This window comes from Sparus aurata, chromosome 16 (genome assembly GCF_900880675.1).
Source record: "Sparus aurata chromosome 16, fSpaAur1.1, whole genome shotgun sequence".
Lineage (NCBI taxonomy): Eukaryota > Metazoa > Chordata > Actinopteri > Spariformes > Sparidae > Sparus > Sparus aurata.
Genome location: NC_044202.1, coordinates 327,025 through 351,715, shown reverse-complemented (window position 1 = coordinate 351,715; position 24,691 = coordinate 327,025). Strand labels below are relative to the sequence as shown.

The 24,691-nt window shown below is 45.1% G+C and overlaps 2 protein-coding genes across 2 annotated transcripts; one reads left to right on the top strand and one right to left on the bottom strand.

The window, feature by feature from the left end:
* The first annotated feature begins 218 nt into the window (after positions 1–218).
* On the top strand, positions 219–6,326 carry atg14 (autophagy related 14). The gene is made up of 11 exons (XM_030443169.1): positions 219–747; positions 1,592–1,654; positions 1,733–1,775; positions 2,184–2,265; positions 2,690–2,927; positions 3,793–4,022; positions 4,115–4,232; positions 4,328–4,418; positions 4,556–4,641; positions 4,736–4,910; positions 5,048–6,326. The coding sequence occupies exons 1-11, from the start codon at positions 470–472 to the stop codon at positions 5,168–5,170; spliced, it is 1,527 nt and encodes a 508-aa protein (XP_030299029.1). The 5' UTR covers positions 219–469; the 3' UTR covers positions 5,171–6,326.
* A 4,305-nt stretch (positions 6,327–10,631) lies between these two features.
* LOC115597270 (galectin-3-like) lies at positions 10,632–17,076 on the bottom strand. The gene is made up of 7 exons (XM_030443044.1): positions 16,997–17,076; positions 15,339–15,402; positions 14,296–14,368; positions 11,950–12,290; positions 11,565–11,653; positions 11,279–11,444; positions 10,632–11,136 (listed from the first exon to the last, which is right to left on the bottom strand). The coding sequence occupies exons 2-7, from the start codon at positions 15,342–15,344 to the stop codon at positions 10,978–10,980; spliced, it is 834 nt and encodes a 277-aa protein (XP_030298904.1). The 5' UTR covers positions 15,345–15,402; positions 16,997–17,076; the 3' UTR covers positions 10,632–10,977.
* Between the last annotated feature and the right edge of the window lie 7,615 nt (positions 17,077–24,691).

Below are 24,691 nucleotides of genomic sequence, written 5' to 3'. Positions count from 1 at the left end.
TCAACATTTAATACTGATGATTTAAACTCAGCTGCCAGTGCCTCAGAATGACACACAGCCAGAACCTGATGGACCAGAAGTCCTTCAGAGGTTCTGATCCGTGGGCTCGTTGTCCTGATCAGCTCAGAGTTCTACACTGATGACTGTGTGTGTGTGTGTGTGTGTGTGGTTGTTGCTGTTGTTGTGATTGAAGCTGCGGTGGTTCTTCGACTCCGCCCACATTGTGACGTCATTACAGGAAGTGGCGGACTCATCGTCTGCTCATCAAAACAAAAACATCGGAGTGTTCTCGGCTCGCGGAGCTTTTAGAAGATGACAGCGGGGAACAGGACGACACTCGGCCGTCACTGGAGCCTCGTGGAGCGGTAGAGAGCGCCGAGTCCAGCGGCTACTTTGTGCTAGCTTTATAAAGCTAGCGTTTACGTTAGATTAGCTGGTTAGCTTAGTTAGCTCTTAGCACTCCTCCTCCATGGCGTCCTCCGCGGGACTCCCACCACTCGGCCCGGACCGGGCTCCTTCATCCTCCGGTCTTCACATAGGGGGGAGGCCGCCTCTCCGCCCCTGTCACCCCCATCCGGCTCACGCCACCCCGGGCTGTGTGATGGTGGAGTCGGTGGACGACGCGGAGGGTCTGTACGTGGCGGTGGAGCGGTGCCCCCTGTGCAGCACCTCCCGCCGCAGGCTGACCTGTGCCCGGTGCGTCCAGGCCGGAGACTTCGTGTACTTTGACGGGAGGAACACCGAAAGGTTTGGGACTGGATCCTCTAGATATCAGCCTGTGTTCACTAAAGCTGCTCCGTCACTGTTAATGCCAGACTTCATAGCCCTATTTGGTACTTTTACAGCGGCCTTATTTTTTCCGCAAACACAAAACGCAAACAGGTTTTATAACTTGTTGTAATAAGAATCAGAATCATACTTTACAGTTCGGCACCAATATTAGTTTAATAAAGCAACAGTGATACCAACAATTCCGACAGTTTCTTATTTATTTACGTCTCTTTATTAACGACGGAGCGCAGATGTTCCGGTGGAAGTTAGGAGCGGGACTGACAGGTGCACCGGTGCAAAGGCCGGCTCTAAGTCCACTATATTGCTAATAAGTATAAAACACACATGCCGAATTAAAAAGAGCTCCACCCTGATAAAGAAAATACATATTTTGTGTTTTGAACTTTTATTTTTCTTCTGTAAAATCCAACTTAAGTTTCAATTGTGTTTTCTTGCTAACGTCAGATTCACAAAGGGGCAGATTCAGTAAAACTCTTTAGTTTAAAACTAAGACAAGAGTTGTACCGCTACACTGATAAAGGGATGTTCAACATGAGTTATTGATAAGTGATCATGTAATAAGCTACACTGAGTCATCATCAGTTTGTGCTAGTTAGCATTAGCAGCTAGCTAACCCTCCTGAATTATCTCTGCTGTGTGTGCGTGCGTGCGTGTGTGTGCGTGCGTGCGTGCTGCAGTTACACAACACGTGAAAACCCAGAATAACTTTGACCTCATAGTTTCATGGGAGCAGCTGGTTCAGAGCAACACACACACACACACACACACACTTCATTAATCCTGATGTTTGTCTTTGCAGATATATTGAAAAGTTGGAGCGACTGAAGAAGCTGCAGGAGGAGAAGGAGCAGCTGCAGCACAGGTGAAACATCAGGCAGGTCAGATCAGACGTGTCCACATGTTTGTCCGTCTCACTGACCCGTGTGCACTGTGTCCTCAGGGTGATCCGGTCCATGGACAGGAAGCTGCAGGCGGATGAGATGGTGAGTTCACTTGTTCAGTACGAACCACATGAGACCGTGACGGACGACTGTGTTCACCTGAGTTATCGTCAGTTGGACCTTTGACCTCTTTGACCAAAGAGAAGCCATGTAAAACTTTCCTGAGCTCAGAGAAGACGTCTCAGTGCTGCTGAAGACTCTCGTCTGATTAGATTTCCAACTGTTGCATTCTGATGATCTTCAAAGTAAAATATGTGACATCTTTAAGTGTCAGCTGTTCCAACAGAAGGTTTGAGTTACAATGTGGATCGGCCTTTGAGTCCAGTGATGACGGAACAGACGACTGTATTTAGTAGAAAGTGTTTATATTTGACATGATGGTATTTCTCTCGTCACTTCCTGTCTGTAATGATAACTGATCTCAGAACACTGACAGACTGTTTCCTCCAGAAATGGAAGATCATGTCCTGTAAGATGAAGATCGAGCAGCTGAAGGAGGCGGTCGCCGGGGGCAACGAGGAGATGAAGAGCGGTGAGTTTCTGCAGGTTCAACGTGATGTGTTCATGTGTCCGAACACAGATAAACATGATGCATGTCTCCTTCTCCTCTCCTTCTCCTCTGTCTCCTCCTCCTTCTCCTTCTCCTTCTCCTCTGTCTCCTCCTCCTCCTCCTTCTCCTTCTTCTCCTCTGTCTCCTCCTCCTTCTCCTTCTCCTTCTTCTCCTCTGTCTCCTCCTTCTTCTTCCTCTTCTTCTTCTTCTTCTCCTCTTGGGTTTGTCAGAACAGGTTCAGAACCACATTTATTTGAATGTCTGTGCTTCAGTGAAGCTTTTGTAACGTCGGCCTTCAGAGTGTTGGTCAAACATGTTGAGGGAGACATTTGCTGTCAGTCACTTCCTTCTTCCTGAAGAGCTGATGACCCGTCTGTAGTGATGGTGTCTCCTCCTCCTCCTGCAGATAAGGAGCTGCTCCTGCGTTCTCAGGAGGAGAGTCAGCGGTTGCAGCGCCGGGCCGGACGCCACCAGGAGAAACGGGACAAGATCGAGCGTCACAACCGTCGTCTGGGGGAGCTGCTGGAGAGACGCAGCCGTGAGCTGACGAGCCGGCTGAGTCAGCTGGCCGCTCTGAGACGAGAACACATCCTGGAGCTCACCACGCACATGTTCCCCACGCAGGAGGAGAAGCAGGGCAGCAGGTGAGGCTCAGCACAGGTGAGGGGGCGTGTCCACCTGACGCCGACGGAGAAGAGCGAAAAGCTCGTAGTCGTCGGGGTGAGGAAGACTTCCTCCTGATGAAATATCATTCAAATCTGAACCGTCACAGCAGCTTCAGAACCGTGACCCGCTGCACGTCTGACAGCAGCCAATCGGGTTCTTTGTTCTTCAGAACCTCTCGGACAGTAAACGTGACTTCTGCTACTGTCAGTTTAACAGCATCACATAAGAGGTTGAGCTGGGACGAGCCCGAGGCAGACAGACCTGACACACGGGTGCCTTGTTACATGTACTTGAGTCTTTACAGTAATCTGATTACTGTTTACTGAGTGGAGCGTAGAGCAGGTGAAGACGTGACATCAGCAGGAGCTCCTGGGATCTGTCCACTGACCCACAGCTCAACCAAACTCCATTCTAAAAACAGCTGTTTTATTTATTCACACTACAAACTGTAGTTTAACTTTACAAAGACTCTTTTTAGATTCTCTTCCATCCACAAACACAATTGGCTCACGTGTCATTCACTCAGTGACATCACTAACTCACCTGTGATGAGGTGACACACATCCTCTCTGAGGACGACCTGAAGACTCACCTCGTCTCTTACTGTCCTTTGTTCTTTAAGGAAGTAAATTAAAATCATAAAGTTTACAGCAGCCGACGTCACGTCGCTGTTTCAGTGTGACGTGGTCGTTGTGGAGGCGGGACGGTGACGTGAGGCCGCTGCCTTCTGTCTGCCGTTACATCACCTGATCGCTGTTCTGTTCTGATCGCTGTTCTGTTCTGATCGCTGTTCTGTTCCGTCCTCATACTGATGCGTCCTCTGCCCCTGCGTCTGTCCCTCAGAGACCCCGCCGACGTGGTGGCGGAGTGCGACCCGGCGTTGACGTCGAGCACGGTGAGCGAGCTGGCCGAAGCTCGGAGGACCACCTACCTGTCGGGGCGCTGGATCTGGGACGACCAGAACGGAGAGACCAGCATCAGTATCACGGGCCCCCCCGTCACCCTGCCCAGCAACGGAGACTGCTCCGCCTACTACAGCTGGGTGGAGGAGAAGAGCACCAATCAGGGCCCAGGTGAGGAGGAATACTCGGATACTCTGCAGTAAAAGTACTAATGCTAAAGAGGTAAACTGACTTCCTGTCTGCGTGACCTCTGACCTCTGCAGAGCTGGACCACATCAACCCGGCTCACACCATCAGCGCCGCCCTCTGTTATGCCACGCAGCTCGTCACCATCCTGTCTCACATCCTGGACGTCAACCTGCCCAAGAAGCTCTGCAACAGGTGAGACAGACACACCTGCTGCTGCCTTCACTGACAGGACAGCGTCAGGAAACCAGAGCGCCTCCTCTTTAACGTGTCTCATGTTTGATCCTCAGTGAGTTCTGTGGAGAGAATCTGAGCCGGTACCGCTTCACCAGAGCTCTGAGCAAACTCAACACCAACATCCTCCACCTGTGCTTCTCCCAGGTGAGACACACACACACACACACACACACATTCTGGTTTTTGGGCTCGGTTGGAAAAGATGATGTCAAATGATTTTGTCCAATCAATTTAGAAAAACAAGAATCATGACATAAGTGTGTTTGTGTGTGTGTGCGCAGCATGTGGACAGTGAGAAGCTCCACCCCCATCACACTCTGAGGAACATCATGTTCCTGGTTTCCCCCGACAATGACAACCTGGGCAGGTGAGACACACCTGTCTGTCTGTGTAAACTCAGACGTTTACCTGCAGCTGTAAGGTATCTATCTGACCTCTCTCTGGTTCTGGTTCTGGTCCAGGACCGGTCCCTTCGAGGTGAGCGCTGACCTGGAGGAGTCGATGGAGTTCGTGGAGCCGGAGGCGGCGGGGCCGGCAGAGGAGAGTGGAGACGAGGCGGTGACGGACGAGGAGACGGATCTGGGGACGGACTGGGAGACGGTGCCCAGTCCACGGTTCTGTGACATCCCATCACAGGTAGGAACGAGGGCGTTGTCACTCAGAGCCAATCACAGCGAGGCAGGACAGAAATGAACATATGAATGAATCCAGAAGAGTTCAGTGACGTTTCAAAGAAACAGTAACTTCTTCTTCTTCTTCTTCTTCTTCTTCAGTCCATGGATCTTTCCCAGAGTGCATTGCAGGTGTCCCAGCCGTCTGCTAACACTGGAGGGATGATCTCATCTGCTGCTGCCTCCGTCACTTCCTGGTTCAGAGCGTACACCGGGCAGCGCTGATCTTACTGGACTGGAACTGGTACCAGGACCATGGGACATTGACCGTTCTGGACTGGACTGGAACTGCTGGAGGTCTTGGACTATGAGCTGGTTTTGGAGCAGACTGGACCGGGGTCAGAGGTCAGATGTCAGGCTGGCAGGTCAGAAGATCAGGATTATGAATCAAACACAGAGTCAGACTCCTTCAACTGAGTCCAGGTTCACTAGAGTCCAGGTACCAGACACATAAACACATCTGTGTTGTATTGATTTGATCTAATTTAATTCAAGTTTTATTAACATCCGATGACACACTCACACACACACACACACACACACGCTGAATCGAACCTCGTTCAGTCTCTTTATTTGTGGTTAATAATCAATAATCATGTAATAAATGGTTTATAATCAAAGGGAAATCTGTGTTTAACAGTTAGAACTCTGAGACATCCGGATCAGATCAGAACCTTCTTTGTCCGTTGATGCAGACAATCAGTGAGTGTTATTGATCAGCTCAGTGAGTATTGATTCAGCAGATAATCAATGTACGGGAACCGATCGGGACGGATATGAGACGTCAGAACAAACATCCTGTGGTGCTGGAAATCCTGACTGAGAGATCATTAATATTCAATCTGTAGGTGAAGCAATAAAACTGATCAACACTGACGATCAAACGTCCGACAAACGTTAATTTATGATACAAAAACTTAATTATGTAATTCAGAAGCGGTTATAAACCATTTATCATGTTTATCTGCTGCTGATAATGAAGAACGAGTTGTTAAAGTGTGAGAATCTTTCACCTGTCTGTCTGCCAGCCTGTCTGTCTGTCTGCTCACCACAAAGGGAAAATGTCGGCATTTATTTTTTAAATTCGTTTTGATTTTCTTTTATTGATCGATGAGACGAGGAGAGAATCGGACTCCTGAACTCTGCTGTCGCTGTGACGGCGGCCATGTTCACACACAAACACTGGTTGCCATGGTGATAAATACCTGCTTCACGCTGGACAACAAAACAGAGACTGGACTGACTCTGGTCCAGAACTGAGAGACGGATCGGATCAGACGGATCATGTTGCAGACAGAACTTTGTTTCTTCTGAGTGAATTTTTCTCTGTTGCCATAAAAATGTTTGAACTCCAATAAAATCCTGTTTTCTGAGACTTTAACTGTCGTTGATTCTCCAGAACAAGTTCTGTCTGGTTCTGACGCTCCATTCTTCTACTCCACTACATCTCAGAATAATACTGTACAGCTTTTTTCACCGTTCAGTGAAACAAAGAACATTAAAAGTTTTATATTTTGATCACTGAGGATTAAAATAATCCTGTAAACAAACTTTTTTTTTTGTATTCAATGTATTTTAAATGTTTTTCATGTTAAATCAAAGTCATTTTAAAGGTCCCATATTATACTGTTTTTCATCAATTTCACACAGCTGTCAGAGATCCAACAACTCTGTATGCGATATGTATTGCTCCAAACACATCCGTGGTCCTGAACTCCAGCTCTCTAAAAGTCGCTCTGCTGAGCTCTGTTCACAGCACTCTGTTTCTGTGCCTGCACCTTTAAATGCTAATGAGCTGCGTCTGTCAGCGCCTACTTGGGGGAGCCTTGCCTGCTACGTCACTCTCAGGGAGAGGAAGCCCGTTATGCTAACGGTAGCATGCGCTAATGTTTACGGTGGATGTAACACTATGGCTCGCGGAGATTTTTTAGTTCAACTGAACCAGTTGGACCCAAAATCGGACCCAGAAGGAGAGGCTCCGAAAGAAATACAGACTCTGCGGCTGCAGCAGGACATTTCAGAATGCTTAGTTTGTCTTAATAATGTTAGTTTGTTTGTATGTGTTGTTACAGTTACTACCGTGTAGCTAATGGCTAACAGCTAGTGAAAGCTGTGTTTGTCTCCAACACAGTCTCCAAACTCTTGGACACTGTTCGCATCGTCTCTGTCTCCAGTCTGCACATGTTTCCAGACTTTCTACTGTGACAACCAAGCTCCAAAGTAATATTATTAACATCAAACTATTCCACCAATTTCCAGCTGACTTCACCATACAACTGTAACGGCAAGTGTAAATACTATCAAACCGCGGCGACACTTACCTGTGGCTCGGGTGCAGTTGCTGGGTCCGGTATGCCTCAACACTGATCCTTTAACGAGGGTCAGTGTCGAGGCAAAGCCAGCTTTGTACTGACCCTCGTTACTGAAGCAGTCCGATGTGAAGTGGTTAGCACACACACATACAAGCTAACACAAACCGCAGCCGGCACGTTGTCATTAAAAATGAAACCCAACCACGGTCTCTTCTGTTGTTCTGTAGCTGGGACAGAATATAGGCACTGATGTTGATTTAACAGAGCAATTGCATGTCTAGCTCTGAGCGACAACGTTGCGAAACGCCGCTGTCTCTCCGCTGGACACACCGAACTTCACCTCGGGGATGAACGCCCCCTCTCTGATATCTCCTATCACCGCGGCCTATGATAATGACTCCTTTCGTTACATAACGACAGGAGCAGAATCTGAACAGCCTGTAGGAGCGCCGTGTTACCAGTGGGTGGGCTGCAGAGACCATGCAGGACTCACTTGTTTTCCTCATTCTCCGAGTTGGCAGGCTCAGGGAGGACCAGCTTTCTCGAGACCAGAGAAAACATGTTTTTTTATGATATGGGACCTTTAATTAAAGGTGCAGTATGTAAGAATTGGCCACCTGTTGGATTTATACTGCAAACCAACAGAGTGCAGCATATAACAGAGTGACTGCTAACTTCTGCTAACTGCTGCTAACTGTGTTATATATATATATCCATGACTGTAGCTACTGTTAGCTCTGGTAGCTCAATTAGCTCTGTTAGCTCAGTTAGCTCAGTTAGCTCTGTTGTGAAATCAGAACTGTAGCTCAGGATCCGACTGATTTGATAAAACAGAATCAGAATTGTCTGCAGATTAAAAATAAATCAGCTGTTCTCTTTCTATTCTGAGGACGTCCAGCTTCACCTCATGGATTTTCTTTTAAACTCCAGTTTTGACTCCTGGATGTTCAGAGTTTGTCCCTCTGAGCTTCTGTCATCTCGTAGATGGTGTGTTATGTGAGCTTCAGTATTGTCTCATGTCTCACTGGACAGAGCTGAGACAAGTCCTGAACATCAGAGACTCTGAGGACACTTCACAACATGTTTTCATTAAAAAGTCGTCACTGAATGGTTGGTCGTCAGATTAATGACAGGAAGTCATTTGTTGATCAGAACGTTTCAAATATTTGTCCCTTTCAAATTGATGTTGGTTGTGTGGTTTTTGAGACTTCAGGCTGAGAAGTCAGGTTTAGTGAAGACTCGCTAACTGTTGAGGACGGAGTCACAGTTCATCCTCCAGACTGGATGCTGTCGCTGGTTTAAACTGGAAAATGTTTCAAAAAATACACGTCAGCCTTTATTCTTATAATAACAGTAATAATAATCATAATAATAATAATAGTGGATTAAATATGTATGGCGCTTTTCAAGACACTCAAAGCGCCTTAAACCTTTATTCATTTTAAATTTCCATCAGTTGACTCGTTTGCCTCACCTTAAAACCAGTCTACCACCCACACCGGACCCCTACCAATTCGCCTACCACCAGAACAGGAGTATAGAAGATGCCGTCTGTACAGCGCTTCACTCCGCCCTCTCCCACCTCGACAGGTAAAACCTACTTGAGAATGCTGTTCATCAACTTCAGCTCAGCATTCAACACCATCTTCCCCTCAAAACTGATCACCAAACTCAGTGACCTCGGTATCAGTACCTCCCTCTGCAACTGGATTCTGGACTCCCTAACAAACTGACCACAGTCTGTTAGGTTAGACCACTGTACCTCCTCAACCCTCATCCTGAACACTGGTGTTCCACAAGGATGCGTGCTGAGCCCCCTCCTTTACTCCCTCTTCACTTATGACTGCACTCCTGCACACAGTTCAAACACCATTGTCAAGTTCACAGACAACACTACGGTGATTGGTCTCACCAGCACCAAAGATGAGTCAGCCTACAGGGAGGAGGTCCAGCACCTAACAGCCTGGTGCCCCAACAACACCTTGGCTCTCAACACCAAGAACACTAAAGAGCTCATTGTGGACTACAGGAAGTCAAATGATGGCACACACACCCCCATCCGTATCAACGGAACAAAAGCTGATCGTGTCACCAGCTGTAGTTTCTGGGTCTCCACATCTCCGAGGACTTCTTTTGAACCCTCAACAACTCCACCATGATCAAAAAGGCTCACCAGGGTCTCTTCTTCCTGAGGAGACTAAAGAAGGTCCATCTGTCTCCTCAGATTCTGGTGAACTTCCACCACTGCACCATAGAGAGCATCCTTACCAACTGTGTCACAGTTTGGTATGGCAACTGCTGAGCAGTGCAGAGGGTGCTGAAAACTGCCCAAAGTATCACCGGTACCTCACCCCCCTCCATCGAGGCTCTCCAGAGAAAGTGATGTCTGCGAAAGGCAAGTAGCATTGTCAAGGACTGTTCTCGCCCGAACCACAGACTGTTCACCCTCATCCCCTCTGGGAGGCGCTACAGGTCATTCTGCAGCCGGACCAGCAGGTTCAGGGGAACCTTTACATGCGTCAGTCACACTTTGGAGCTCCACCCCCCGGTGACTCCCCCAATACACACACACACTCCTTCCCCCAGGGACTGATTCTCCCCCACACGTCCACCAGGATACTGCACTACTCTGGACTATTTAATCTACATCTTTACCCCACCTTTAGTACTGTAGCAATTGTATTTATACTGTACATACTGTACCTACACCTACTTACACTCTATTTAAGTACTGTAGATTCTGTAAATCTGTCTATATTCTGCTGCACTATTTGTTCTGAACACTTTACTGCTTCTTTTTGCACTTCTGGTTAGATGCTAACTGCATTTCGTTGTCTCTGTACTTGTACTGTGTACAATGACAATGAATCTAATCTAATCCAATCTAATCTGGGGCAGAGCTAAAGGCTGCAGCTGAGATCAATAAGTTGCTGTAATTGATCAGAGAGCACATCAGATAACATCAAGTCTGAGGTTCATCCTCTGAGGAGCCTGAGTCGGATCAGGACCAAGAGATCTGACAGAACCAGAAGAACCCAGAGAGTCGTGACTGTCAAGGTACGATCAGAGCAGATTTATTGATCAGAGTGATTTAAAGTAGAAGAACCAAAATGACCAAAGAGAACCAGAAGAACTGAGACTGTCATGGTAAAATGAGAACAGGGTTATTGATTTATCATTGATCAGGATGACTGTTCAATCAGTTCAAGATTCTTCTCTTTTTCTATAGTGACTCAGTTCATCCTCCTCTGCCTCCGTCTGATACAGGTACTGATGGTACCAGGTCAGGAGTCACGGATCAGGTCAGGAGTCAGGTCAGGAATCAGGGTTTTGTGCTTTCTTGCTGCACTGATACAAACACACAGACTCCAGGATATTTAAGATGGAACCTTTATTAAAATGAGTCAAACAGAAGAATCCTGAACGTGAGGATCCACTGAGAACCTTCTGTGGATGTTTAACATTTTATTCTCACCTCACTAAGAACCCTCTACAGATCAAATCAGGACATTGTTTGGATCCACTGAAGATCTACGGACGATCTTCTCCAATAATGATCTTCTCTGGATATAAAGTGAATAACTGTAAACCTACAGGGTCCATGAAGGAACTCTTTTGGTTCTAGGGAGAATCTACTGTGGATCCACCAACAACGTTCTGTAGATCTATTCTAAATATAATTTTGAACCCACACCCCCTTGGATCTGTGGTGGATCTGCCTCAGGGCAGAGTCTCCATGGTGACCCTGGACAGGGACAAGTCGCAGTACATTGCGATGCTGTTGATGGATCTCAGGTCCCTGATCCGGTGTTGGAACTCCAGCAGGTGAGAGTTGTTGACGGCCACCTTAAATCCGCTGTTGGTGCAGAGGATCTTCATCTACAACCACAAAACCACAGACTGTCATCAACCTGCTCACATGTTCCCAGACTGGCCCTGCAGAGGGCGCTCTGACAGCTGAGTGTCAAACAAACATGGACTTGGATGAGTTGTTCTTAGTGGTATAGATCAAAGATCTCACCTCAAACTGCTGTCCTGGCACAAAGGGGAAGTTACTTGACCTCTCCTCTCTCCCCCACTTGTTGCCGATGCAGCTGTTGCAGACGATCACCTTCTTGCGGTCTTCGTCGAAGCGAGGGTTGAAGTGGAAGGCGATGTCACCGCCTTTGCAAATATCCATTGTGATCCTAAAAAAGTCAGGAGGAAGTTAGCTCTGCAGATGGTTCACACAATTTAAATGCGTTTGAAAAGCAACAATGATTAAAATCAAATCCATCCATCACAAATGTCGAAGTGTCAGAACTGACTTCTTAGCGTTAGGTTTGATGGTTCCACCGATGGTGATGAGTAGTTTGTCATAAACTCCATTAGGCAGAGATTGATTGAACGGAATCGTCTGTCAAGAAGGAAACAACAATTATCTCCATCCATCCATCCACCCACCCATCCATCCATCCATTTATCCATCCATCCATTCATTTATCCATCCATCCATCCAACCAACCAACCAACCAACCAACCATCCATCCATTTATCCATCCATCCATCCATCCATCCATTTATCCATCCATCCATCCATCCATCCATTTATCCATCCATCCATCCATCCATCCATCCAACCATCCATCCATCCATTTATCCATCCATCCAACCAATCAAACATCCATCCTTCAATCCATGACGCCATCTCACCAGACTTTGTTGGGGGGCAGTTTGAGGTCCTGTAGAAGGACTGGGCCATCCTGGTGCACTGGGCTGACCTGGATGGCCGGGATGGCTGGGATGGCTGGGTTGGCTGGGTTGGGCGGGCCATGTGGGTTGACCTCCGGGCTGACCTCCGGGTTGACCTCCAGGCTGACCTCCAGGCCAGGTGGGGTTAGAAGGCTGACCTCCAGGCTGACCTCCAGGCCAGGTGGGGTTAGAAGGCTGACCTCCAGGCTGACCTCCAGGCCAGGTGGGGTTAGCAGGTTGACCTCCAGGCCAGGTGGGGTTAGCAGGTTGACCTCCAGGCCAGGTGGGGTTGGAAGGCTGACCTGGTGTTGACACAGACATATCCTGTCTTTATCTACTGTTGAAACTAAATGTTAACAGGCAGTTTTGCTCAAGTAAAATGTGACCAATAGGCTTGATTGCAAGGCAGAGTCAAGTCAGCATAAAAGTAGCAGCCAGTGCTCACCTGTTCAGATACATTTTGTCCAAAAATGTTGTCCTCTGCAATCTGACATTCTCCACCAGTACTGGACTTTAAGTACTGGGGGGTCTATGGAACTGCCAGTCTGCAGTCAAGAAGGCGGACACCATTTCAGCCTGTGCCTCCCTGCAGACTCTCCACTTCCTGGCCCTTACCGAGACCTGGATCACCCCAGAAAACACTGCCACTCCAGCTGCCCTCGATACCTACTCCTTCTCACACTCCTCTCTTCTCTGATGAGATGGACGCCCTCCTGAGCTGCTGCCCTGATGATGGCACACCGCTCGTTGTCCTGGGAGACTTCAACATCCCCCCAGAGAAGCTGCACTCACCTGAACTCATCAACTTCTTCTCCACATCTGACCTCACACTCTCCCCCACTCCACTGACCCACCGGGCCGGGAACCAACTCGACCTTGTCTTCAGAATGTCCTGTAGAACCTCGGCGCTCTCCGTTACCCTGCTCACTGTGTCCGACCATCATGCTGTCACTTTCTCTCTCCCCTTGAAGGCCATCACCTCCCTCGCCGTAACACCTCACACTGTCAACACCCGCCAAAACCTGAAATCCCTCCACTCTCTCCTCTACTGTTCTTTCTTCACTACCATCCACAGATCTATTCTCTCTAATGTCCACAGAAGAAGCCTCCTCCACTCTGTTATCCTCCCTCTCCTCCTCCCTGGCTGTCGGAATCTATGAGTACCTCACAGTGACTGAGTCACTCGGTGCCTCCAGAACCTCGTCCCACTCGTCAGTCCTCATTCTCCTCGACTTATCTCCTGTGTTTGACAGTCAACCACCAAATCCTCCTCTCCTCTCTGGCTGAACATCGCTGACTCAGCTCTAACCTGGTTCACATCATACTTGACAAATCACACCTTTCAGGTCACATGAACGGTTCCTTTTCCAAACGCTCTTTTCTGGAAACTGGTGTCCCTCAAGGCTCAGTATTAGGACCGGTTCTGTTTCCACTAACACTAGATCACGAGGCTCTGCAGTCACATCACATGGATTCTCTGACCACTGTTCTGCTGACGACACCAACTGTTCCTCTCTTTCCCCTCGTCCTCCTCCAACAGCCACGTTGTGACGCTCATCTCTGAATGTCTGCATCATCTCTGCTTGGACAGCTGCTCATCACCTCAAACTCAACCTGAGTAAACCTGAACTCCTCTTCATCCCGGGACACACTTCCCTCACATGGACCTGTCAGTCACTGTCGAGGATGTCACGGTATCACCTTCATCAATGGCAAGGAACTTGGGCGTAATCCTCAACGACAGACTGTCCTGCACCCCATCATCACTGCTGTGACCCGATCCTGCAGATTTGCCCTCTACAACATCCGCAGGATCCGGTTATTTCCTCACAAAGACGCGACGCAACTCCTGGTCCAAGTGCTGGTCATCTCCCTCCTGGACTACTGCAACTCCCTCTTGGCTGGACTCTCAGCCTCTGCGACTAACCTGTTGCACGCCTCGTTTACAATCTACACAAATTCTCCCATGTGACCCGCCTCCTCCATGACCTCCACTGGCTTCCTGTTGCGGCCCACATCTGATTCCAGACGATGCTGCTGGACTTCAAGGCCGTCATTGGAACTGCAACCGTCTACCTCCAAGCTCAGATAACTTCACCAACACTGTTCTGTTTGATTTGTTTCTAAATGATTTCACTCGTCAGGTTCAGGTTCTACTGATCGACTCTGAATGAAGAACCTCACTGTTTAAAAATGTCATCAGAAGAATATGGAAGATATCAGAACGTTTAAGTTCTTCAGAGCGGCTCAAACATCTCAAATAACAGAAGACAAAGAATTAGACTGTGAAGATGATGATGATGTTACCTGGCCAGCCACCGGCCCCTCCTGATTGGTTGTTGCCACCAGCGGGCCAACCGCTTCCAAGAGCGTCTGACAACTGCAGAGAAGAAGAAAGAAGTAAAGCAATGCAGGAAGTGACTGCAGTTCCTCTGACGTCCACCAGGTGCTGCTGTGACCAAACTCTGACCTTATACTGCTATCATCAACCTGTTAGCATGTTATTGTGAGCCTGTTAGCATGCTAATGTTGGTATGTTAGCATGCTAATGTTAGCATGTTTGTTGATTTGCTGTCTGTTTTTTATGTGCGGTGCGTTCACTTTACGTGCTGCCACGTTTCTGTAGAATACAGTTTCATTTCTTTCACGCTGTGATGTTTCGTGCACATTTTTATCTGCTTTAAGTTGAAGCTGTTTTTCAGAGCTGACAACGTTTTTCAGACGAACTGAAGTCACAAACTGACCTGTAACTCCAGAGAAGAGCACAGAAGTACTGATGACTGATTAAGGCAGCTCACCAACACTAAACCTGCAGTGGATCTGTTCCTGAGTGTACGAGCTGTCCCTGAAGGCAGCACAGCCCACAGTGTGTGTTCAGTGTGTGTTCTGTGTGTGTTGGTGACGGACTCAACAGGAATGTTCTGTATGAAGTTGTTGGTTTAACAGATGAATGCTACACACACACACACCCTGTACACAGTGTGTGTGTTGTCCGTATGAATCAGAGTGAATCGTCACTCTCACAGCTGCTGTCACTTAACGTTTGCAGCTGAACAGAGTTTAATGTTGGCGATTTATAACTAATAAATCATCTATGTTCTAAATCAACTTGATCAGTGATGCTTTAAACATGTCCAGTCTGATTGATCCACTCTGCAGCTTCTTTCCTTCAGTTTCTGTCACCAGATGAATGTTTGTCTTTTAATCTAATTTGAGAAATTCAGTTTGAAATCTCAAAATATCTAAAGCAGCACTTTGATCCTGAGTGAAAGCGTGACTGCAGAACACGTGATGAACATCAGCTGTGAACATGATGAAGACAGAAAACATGGAGACAAACTGAGACTCACGTCCATGTCGCTCCTCTGAGACGTCGGATGCAGCAGGAGATGTGAGAGGTGTGGTGGACGAGTTCTGACAAGAAGAGCGACAACAGGAAGTTACTCTGCAGCGGGACTCCTCCTCAGCTCCGCCCCCAAATACTCAGTTACTTTTCAACACGTGTTCTTATTATTCTGTCCAGTGCAGCAGCAGAAATAAAATCAATAAACTTCTGATTCCTCTTTAATGATTCTTTATTCTTGACTTTATTATGCTGATACTATAAAACCTGCATTACATTTAAACCACAGTGATGGAATGTAGCTAAGTACATTTACTCAAGTACTGAGTACTGAGATTACCTGATTACTTCAGTTACTAGTGACTTTACAGATTACATTTTTAAATGAATAGTTTTCTTCATCAATCATAAAAACAGTGACTATTTTTACTCTGTCTTTGAGTCTTGTTTTTGTGTTATTTTATTTATTATATTTCTGTTATTTCGCCAACTTTATTTATTTTTATCTCTTTCATCTCACCCACTTTACCAATTTTGAATCATTACCTCTGTTATTTCAACCAGTTCATGCGAGCGATTTTATCGTCCTTTGAAATTGTAAATTGTATTCTTGCTTTGTCTGTCAAAGAACTTTGTAAACCTTGTTTTTAAAAGTGCTATAGAAATAAAGTTTATTATTATATTATTATTATTGATGCTCAGCATGTAAATATATGGATCAGGTACTTTACTGATACTTTGACACTTAACTAACTTAAAGTTACAAACTTACAAAGTACTATCTCCAATGCAGTACTTTAACTTGTAATAGAGTATTTTTCCTTTGGAGTATCTGAAGACTTCCTCCAGTCCTGTACCGACTCCTCCATAAAGTTTCTGTTATTTTGTCCACCCTCAGTGAAACGAACAGAACCACAGAATCACCTCTCTGTATAAAAAATTCTGAGCACTCGAGTAAATTTTTCAGTTACTTTCCACAGCTCGTCTGTGTTTGTGGGCGGAGTCAAGCTTCTCACGCCAAACACACACAAAACAGTGCAGCAGGAAGTGAACGCGTCTCTGATGTGACTGGACTCAGTGTCGGTTCTGTTCCTCTCTGTCGGTGTCGATAAAGTTTGACTGAATTAACATCACACAGCAAAATAACCGACAGCTGGACCTCAGAGCCCGTCTGTCTGCAGGACGCCTCTAAAGTTCAGCTTTCACAGCCACTTCCTGTCTCTGCTCCTGGTTTACGTCCCATCCAGTGGCGATTCTAGACCAGTTTTAATAGGGGGGCCAGGCCGGGCCCGGCGGTTTTGTTAGGGGGCACAGACAACCCAGGAAAAAAAGACAAATCCCTCATTCACACAAAACAGTGTTTACAATTTCAACATTTTTGATTGGGTAGTAAACTGCTGAGACACTTTATTTCCGCCTTTCCCTTCAAAACAAAATCATTGCAAGAAATCTGTCATTGTATTATTGATGCAGACTCCCTGTCGGGGGCCACAGGGGGGTCCAGACTCAGAGTTACGGGGCCACTGGTCCCCATTGCCCCCCCCCCCCCCCCCCCCCCCCCCCCCAGAACCGCCCCTGGTACCTTCTGACTCAGAACAACGACCCAAACTCAGTTTCCTGTCAGAACACGATCAAAGAAAAGGTGAAGAAGAAGAGCAGACGTACCTGAGTTCACCTGAGAGCTGCAGACTCACACTGACTCTGAGACGACCCGGCACAGCTTCAAGTGTCAAGTCGCACCCTGCTCACACACACACACACACACACACACACACACACACACACACACACAGACCACACCCACCTGATCATGAGTCACCAGAGGGATTCCTGTGATAATGGAGGGTGTGTTTGTGTTCTATAAATTAACATCAGTATGTGACCGATCAGGTTCTGTCACCTGGCTGAATCTGACTCCATGTTTCTACTCAAAGACAGAAAGAAGTTCATGTAGAACATTTGCTGAATGAACAAGAAGGTCCAAATAATGCTGAATGAGTCAGAGACAGAGTTTCACAGAGTTTATAAAGTGTCTCCAACTCAACAACTCACTAAACTGACACATTTGTTAAGGGAGTCTGGGGACTTTCTCCACGGGGACAAAGAAGTAGCCTATATTGTTCCTGTTTAGTGTCTTTGTAACATGTGACATGTTTAGATCAATAACATGTTTCTTCTTTTATAAATGGAGTGTAAATGGTGAAATCAGTGTAAACAGTGTGTTCAAACAGCTGATCAATGTTGGCAGGTAAGACTTTAGCACTTTAGACACAGAAGCAGACAGGCTGGTACAGACATGCTGCCACAAACTGACACTTTTTACAAGGAGACAAACAACTTCAGCTGAAAGATTTAATGCTGAATTTACAACAAGGACACAATGAGTTACAATCTGTCACACACACAGTTTCACTACGTTATCAAGTTTGTTTTAACTCAACAACTCTTTAAATCACCACATTTGTTAATGGAGTCTGGTGCTGTTGAGGTTCAGCAGTTGTTCAGCTGCATATTGACTGAATGAATGAATGTTTATTTAATGTCACTTTGAAGTATAATCTCAGTCTAATCTGGATTATAACAAAGACAAACATGAATCATTTAAACATGTGTACAGAACCAACAGACGGAGCAGCTCCTCAGTGTTCACTTTGTGTTGATGCTTCAGCTCTGATTGGTTGATTGATTGATTGATTGATGAGGGCGGGTCTGATCTTCATCTACTCTTTAGTTTCTGTGGCAACACAAAATAACCAACAACATAACCACCATCTATGATCCAGTTTGATCTCACGAGTTTAACATCTAACACAGTTTACATGGTAACAACACACACACACACCTCGTGCTGGGTATGAGTCACTGTGTGTGTGAACTCAGTTCAGTTTTTAGGATCCCAAACTAAGTCTGACAGAGCTCAGGCTTTGTATCAGCTATATATCATGCTGCTGTAAGTCTTAAACATCATCTAACTATCCCGTCTTTGTCACTCTGTTTTGCTTATTATATGCAAAACTAAGCTGACACGTGTGTTGGTGGTGTGATGCACCGACGCCCTCCTGTTCCAGTCCAGCCTGATGCCAGTTGTGTTATTATGCTGCCTGTGTTCCACCAACTGGCATGATGCCACTCCATCACAAGTGGTATGCTGCTGCTCGTCAGGAGTGGTTTACTCTTCACCAGCAACAGCAACATACCACTGAAGCAGCATGTAGCAGTTAGAAGCAGCATGTAGCAGTTAGAAGCAACATGTAGCAGTTAGAGGCAACATGTAGCAGTTAGAGGCAACATGTAGCAGTTAGAAGCAACATGTAGCAGTTAGAGGCAACATGTAGCAGTTAGAGGCAGCATGTAGCAGTTAGAGGCAACATGTAGCAGTTAGAGGCAGCATGTAGCAGTTAGAGGCAACATGTAGCAGTTAGAGGCAGCGTGTATCAGTTAGAGGCAACATGTAGCAGTTAGAAGCAGCATGTAGCAGTTAGAAGCAGCATGTAGCAGTTAGAGGCAACATGTAGCAGTTAGAGGCAGCGTGTAGCAGTTAGAAGCAGCATGTAGCAGTTAGAAGCAGCATGTAGCAGTTAGAAGCAGCATGTATCAGTTAGAAGCAACATGTATCAGTTAGAAGCAGCATGTAGCAGTTAGAAGCAGCATGTAGCAGTTAGAAGCAGCATGTAGCAGTTAGAAGCAACATGTATCAGTTAGAAGCAACATGTAGCAGTTAGAAGCAGCATGTAGCAGTTAGAAGCAACATGTAGCAGTTAGAAGCAGCATGTAGCAGTTAGAAGCAACATGTATCAGTTAGAAGCAGCATGTATCAGTTAGAAGCAGCATGTAGCAGTTAGAAGCAACATGTAGCAGTTAGAAGCAGCATGTATCAGTTAGAAGCAGCGTGTAGCAGTTAGAAGCAGCGTGTATCAGTTAGAGGCAGCGTGTATCAGTTAGAAGCAGCATGTAGCAGTTAGAAGCAACATGTATCAGTTAGAAGCAACATGTATCAGTTAGAAGCAACATGTAGCAGTTAGAAGCAGCATGTAGCAGTTAGAAGCAGCATGAAGCAGTTAGAAGCAGCATGAAGCAGTTAGAAGCAGCATGTAGCAGTTAGAAGCAGCATGTAGCAGTTAGAAGCAGCATGTAGCAGTTAGAAGCAACATGTAGCAGTTAGAAGCAACATGTAGCAGTTAGAAGCAGCATGTAGCAGTTAGAAGCAACATGTAGCAGTTAGAAGCAACATGTAGCAGTTAGAAGCAACATGTAGCAGTTAGAAGCAGCATGTAGCAGTTAGAAGCAGCATGTAGCAGTTAGAAGTCGCAGACCATCGTGTCGTCATGTTGGTCTGTACAGGCTGTTAAATGTTCACATCCTGCCACTCAGGTTCCACCAACACCAGCAGTTGGTTTGTCACTTCATCACAAGATGTTTTCAACCAGCAGAACATCAGGAGTAGAACAGAACCAGCATACAGCTGCTGATCAGGCCTCAAACGGACCACCATCAACTCTACTGCTTCATGATGTCACAACAACAATAAGATTAATAAAATCGATTCTATTAAAGGTAATCAAACAAGCTCACGGTCAGCTATCCACCAAACTGACACATTTCAACATAAACAGCTAAAATCAAGAGACGAGGTTTATAATTTAAAAATAAATATGATCAGATTTGAACACATGATCTTCCAGTCTGTGTTTGACCCAACAGACCAACATGACAACACAACGTTCCCTGTCAGGAACAGACAAAGAAAACCAGCTTACACACCAGATGCCACTGTTTACATGTGAGGCTCCATCAGGTGGTGTGTCAGTAAATGTTCATCCACTGCTGAAACACACAACTTGTCATGCAGTGGCATTCCATTCTCTAACTTTCTATCAGTGTTGGTGGAACACAGGCAGCATGTGCAAATAATGAATAAATGTCATTGTGCAATGCTGGATTAGAACTACTGACCTAACGTCTGTCTGTGCTGAGTACAGACACGACACTGACAACAACTGAAAATAAACATCAGCCACAATCTGAGACAACCTGGTCTTAAACCCATGACTGTAAGATTCTTCATCAGTATGTTAACCACCACACTGTCAGCTCTACTGGGCTGTGACTGTGTGTTATCATAACCAAGTTGTTCTGAGGGAGATAATACCACAGCCTGCCGGCATGTTCAGCAGTATGCTGGTTCTGTTCCACTCCTCATGTTCTGCTGGTTTGAAACATCTTGTGATGACCTAAAGTTCTGTTTTCAGACAGCCACAAACTACCTGCAGGGAGAGTAATGGAAACCTGCAAACCTGCAAACAAAGACCAAGAAAACAATGGAAACCAGTTTTGCCTCACCTGCTCTCTTTGTCCTCCAGGATCCATTCTGTCACAATCAGTCGAAGGGAAGTTCCACCAGCGAACGCGACGGGCGATGATTTGAAACGACGTGTTTTAAGTTTTTCCGGGTTTTGTATTGAGCACAACCTCCATCTGCACTGGACCTGGACACTTCACCAGCACCAGCCGTCACAAAGTCGCCAACTGATGACCCAGTGGACAGCATCAGTACCGGGCCCAAGACCCCGGTTCATAGCTCCACACCAAATCAAGCTGATCTAAGACGCCAGCTGCAATTCACTGCACAGGTTTTTAATGTTGCTCTGTGAAGCACTTTGGGCTGCATTCATGTAGCAAAGGTGCAACATAAATAAAGTTGATGGAGCTGATGTGTCTTCATCAGAACAGATCAAATGTTCTACATGAACTTCTTCCTGTCTTTGTGCAGAAACACAACATCCAAAGGACACAAGGACAACTCCAGTTTCAGACTCAATCACTCTTATTTTCCTTTTGGCTTTGTCAGTTGATTGGTCTGGTTAGTAAATTAGGTTGTAAACCTTTAAAGACAGAAACAAAAGTTATAATTTTAATTTAACATTTTAATCAAACATTTTTAATGCATTTTGAATTAATTTAAACATTTAATTAAACATTTATAATGAATTTCAAGTTAATTTAAACATTGAATTAAACATTTTTAATGAATTTTAAATTAATTTAAACATTTTCAATTAATTTTAAGTGAATTTAAACATTTAATTAAACATTTTTAATGAATTTTATATTAATTTAAAAATTTTTTAATGAATTTTAAGTGAATTTGGACAGCATCAGTACTGGCCCAAGGCCCCGGTTCATAGCTCCACACCAAATGGAGCTGATCTAAGACGCCAGCTGTCCCGGACAGAGGTGGTGCGCCGCGGACACAAGACCGATTCAACTTGGGTTTCTTTACAACTTCCCTTAACTCTCTCCAACCGATGCACGATCCTGGCTGAGCCGTTTCTACCTGTGCAGTGAATTTTAATGATGAGTGTTGACTCATCATTAAAATAATCAGAAATAATATAAATCAGTGTCCTATAGCCTCAGAAAGCACTACGCACTCTTTTACTCCAGTGGATACAGAAATAATTGGTTAGATGTTCTCTGACTTAAAACTCTCCACCTGTTCACTTGATCCCGACCCCTTTTTTAAAAACGGTTCTCAATTCTCTTTCTGATGAATTATTATTGATTATGAACCACTCCGTCCCACCGGCACTTTCCCTGAAGCTTTAAAAACTGCTGTGGTCAGACCCATAATTACTGACCCACATCAAACCTGTTTTTTAGCTAAGATTTAGAGAAAGTTGTTTTTAATCAAGTAAACAATTACGACATCTTCGAGACGTTTCAGTCGGTGTTAGAGCCCAGCACAGCGCAGACACCACACCGGTCAAAGTCGTAAACGACCGAAGAACAAACACTGACTTAAATAACCTTTCAGTTCTGGTTCCGGTTCTGGTTCTCCTCGACCTCAGAGAGCGTCAGAGTCTCTTAGCTTTATTTATTTACATATTTATTTCTTACTTACATGCTTGTACTTACTAACTTAATTACTTTATTTTGTGTTCATCCTCGAGTCTTTATCACGGTTGTAGTTATTGTCATTTCTCTGCCTTTGTATTTATTTATCTGTTTGCTTTTAACTTCATTGAATTTTTGTTGTCTGTTGTTTTTAATGTTGCTCTGTGAAGCACTTTGGGCTGCATTCATGTAGCAAAGGTGCAACATAAATAAAGTTGATGGAGCTGATGTGTCTTCATCAGAACAAATCAAATGTTCTACATGAACTTCTTCCTGTCTTTGTGCAGAAACACAACATCCAAAGGACACAAGGACAACTCCAGTTTCAGACTCAATCACTTTTATTTTCCTTTTGGCTTTGTCAGTTGATTGGTCTGGTTAGTAAATTAGGTTGTAAACCTTTAAAGACAGAAACAAAAGTTATAATTTTAATTTAACATTTTATTCAAACATTTTTAATGCATTTTGAATTAATTTAAACATTTAATTACACATTTTAAATGAATTTAAACATTTAATTAAACATTTTTAATTAATTTTAAATGAATTTAAACATTTTCAATGAGTTTTAAATAAATGTAAACATTTTTAATGAATTTTAAATTAATTTAAACATTTTTAATGAATTTTAAGTGAATTTAAACATTTGATTAAACATTTTAAATGAATTTAAACATTTAATTAAACATTTTAAATGAATTTTCCAAATTTTTTAGTATCTTTTGTATCTTTTTGAATCTCAAACTCAAAATGAAACATTGTTTTGGCACAAACCCATTTAACACAAATCAATGAAGTTAATGCTGCAATGTGTTCCTTAACCAATCTACACAGCAGTTAAACATAGACTTGAACATATGAAGCAGCATTTCAAACACCATAAAAGTAAATACAATATTTCACAACCATTGGCGTCTTTGGACTAAACCTATGAGTGAAGTTTGTTTGCCTGAATGATTGAGTCCCTCCATGTCTTCACAGGTGCTCCAAATCAGTGACGATGACTGATCAGGTGACAGGTAGCCAGTTTGCTGCTGCTGGTGAATCTGGGAAGTGTAGTTCTTTGAGACCCATCCCTGAGATTCAGCTCAATATTTCATATACCATCTTAATCCCAAATTGGGAAATTCTTTTTTCCACTCACATTACACACAGGTGCAGTGTAGAGGAGATGAACGAAGGGGCCCAACAAGCAGTGTTATGGAGCGGTGCCTTGCTCAAGGGCCCCCCAGCAAATGCCCAGGATTCCACATCATTCTTTTTTTTGGTCCGGGTGGGACTTGAACCGGCGACCTTCAATTCCCAAAGTCAAGTCCCTGCGGACTGAGCTATTGCCGCCCCAACACTGTGGCAGAACCTGATCGGTCACAGGCAGGAATGTATAGAACAAAATAAAGACAACAGACACACCCACCGTGTGTGTGTGTGTGTGTGTGTGTGATCTGGTTTCCCTCCTCCTCCTCCTCTTCCTCCTCTTCTTCTTTTTCCTCTTCTTCTTCTTCATGACTTTAATTGACTGATCACTACATTCTGTTTCCTGTCACATTATCTCCAAAATAAAAGTCCATTAACCTGCTCAGAACTCTCCTGAGTCACAAGCAGTATCAAAGTAGTCTATTACTCACTGTATCCATGGCAACATTAAGCTTCCTGTTCACACACATCAGTCAGTGTGTCTGTGAGCCAGCAGGGGGCAGCAGAGCTCCATCACAGGAGGGACAGGTGAAGACACACCTGGCAGACAGCAGGTGTCGCTGTGGAGCTGCAGTGACTGTGATGTCACACTTCCTGTTCTGTTTTTCATATTAAAAGAACGAACTGAGTTCTGCTGACTCAACAGAATCTGTCCTGAACCTTTTCACTCCCTCTGTTCTCCTTTTGTTCCCCCTCACTGTCTGTCTGTCTGTCTGTCTGTCTGTCTGTCTGTCTGTCTGTAGATCTGTGATGTCAGACTGGAGAAGCTCAGACCAGACTCCATTCAAAAAGAGCTCATTTTAATGAGAAAGATAAAAGATGTTCTGTATACATATATATATATATATATATATATATATATATATATATATACATATATATATATATATATAGAGAGAGAGAGAGAGAGAGAGCGAGAGAGAGAGCCTGCAGAGGTTCTGTCTCTGTCTGAGTGAGGACTCTGTCTGCACAAAATCTGAGCTGAAGTGAAGTCAGTGAATGAAGAAAAATGATGTGTGTGTGTGTGTGTGTGTGTGTGTGTGTGTGTGTGTGTGTGTGTGTGTGTGTGTGTGTGTGTACAGTAGCGCTGCCTGCAGACTGGGATAATCCCAGCTGAGCTGCTGACCTCGACACAAACCAGTTCAACAAGAGCGCAGAGACCCAAACAGACGACAGACAAAGACCACAGTGACCCTGTGTGTGTGTGTGTGTGTGTGTGTGGGTGTGTGTGTGTAGGTGTGTGTGTGTGTGTGTGTGTGATTTAGGTTACAC

What these genes read in the sequence shown, in the direction of transcription:
- atg14 (XM_030443169.1), top strand. Translation starts at nt 470, where the DNA reads ATGGCGTCCTCCGCGGGACTCCCACCACTCGGCCCGGACCGGGCTCCT. An exon ending in AGCTGCAGGCGGATGAGATG is followed by an intron (nt 1,776 to 2,183) that starts GTGAGTTCACTT and finishes TGTTTCCTCCAG; the next exon opens with AAATGGAAGATCATGTCCTG. An exon ending in CCCAAGAAGCTCTGCAACAG is followed by an intron (nt 4,233 to 4,327) that starts GTGAGACAGACA and finishes TTTGATCCTCAG; the next exon opens with TGAGTTCTGTGGAGAGAATC.
- LOC115597270 (XM_030443044.1), bottom strand. An exon ending in AGGGGCCGGTGGCTGGCCAG is followed by an intron (nt 12,291 to 14,295) that starts GTAACATCATCA and finishes TGTCAACACCAG; the next exon opens with GTCAGCCTTCCAACCCCACC. An exon ending in CTGCCCCCCAACAAAGTCTG is followed by an intron (nt 11,654 to 11,949) that starts GTGAGATGGCGT and finishes CCTTCTTGACAG; the next exon opens with ACGATTCCGTTCAATCAATC.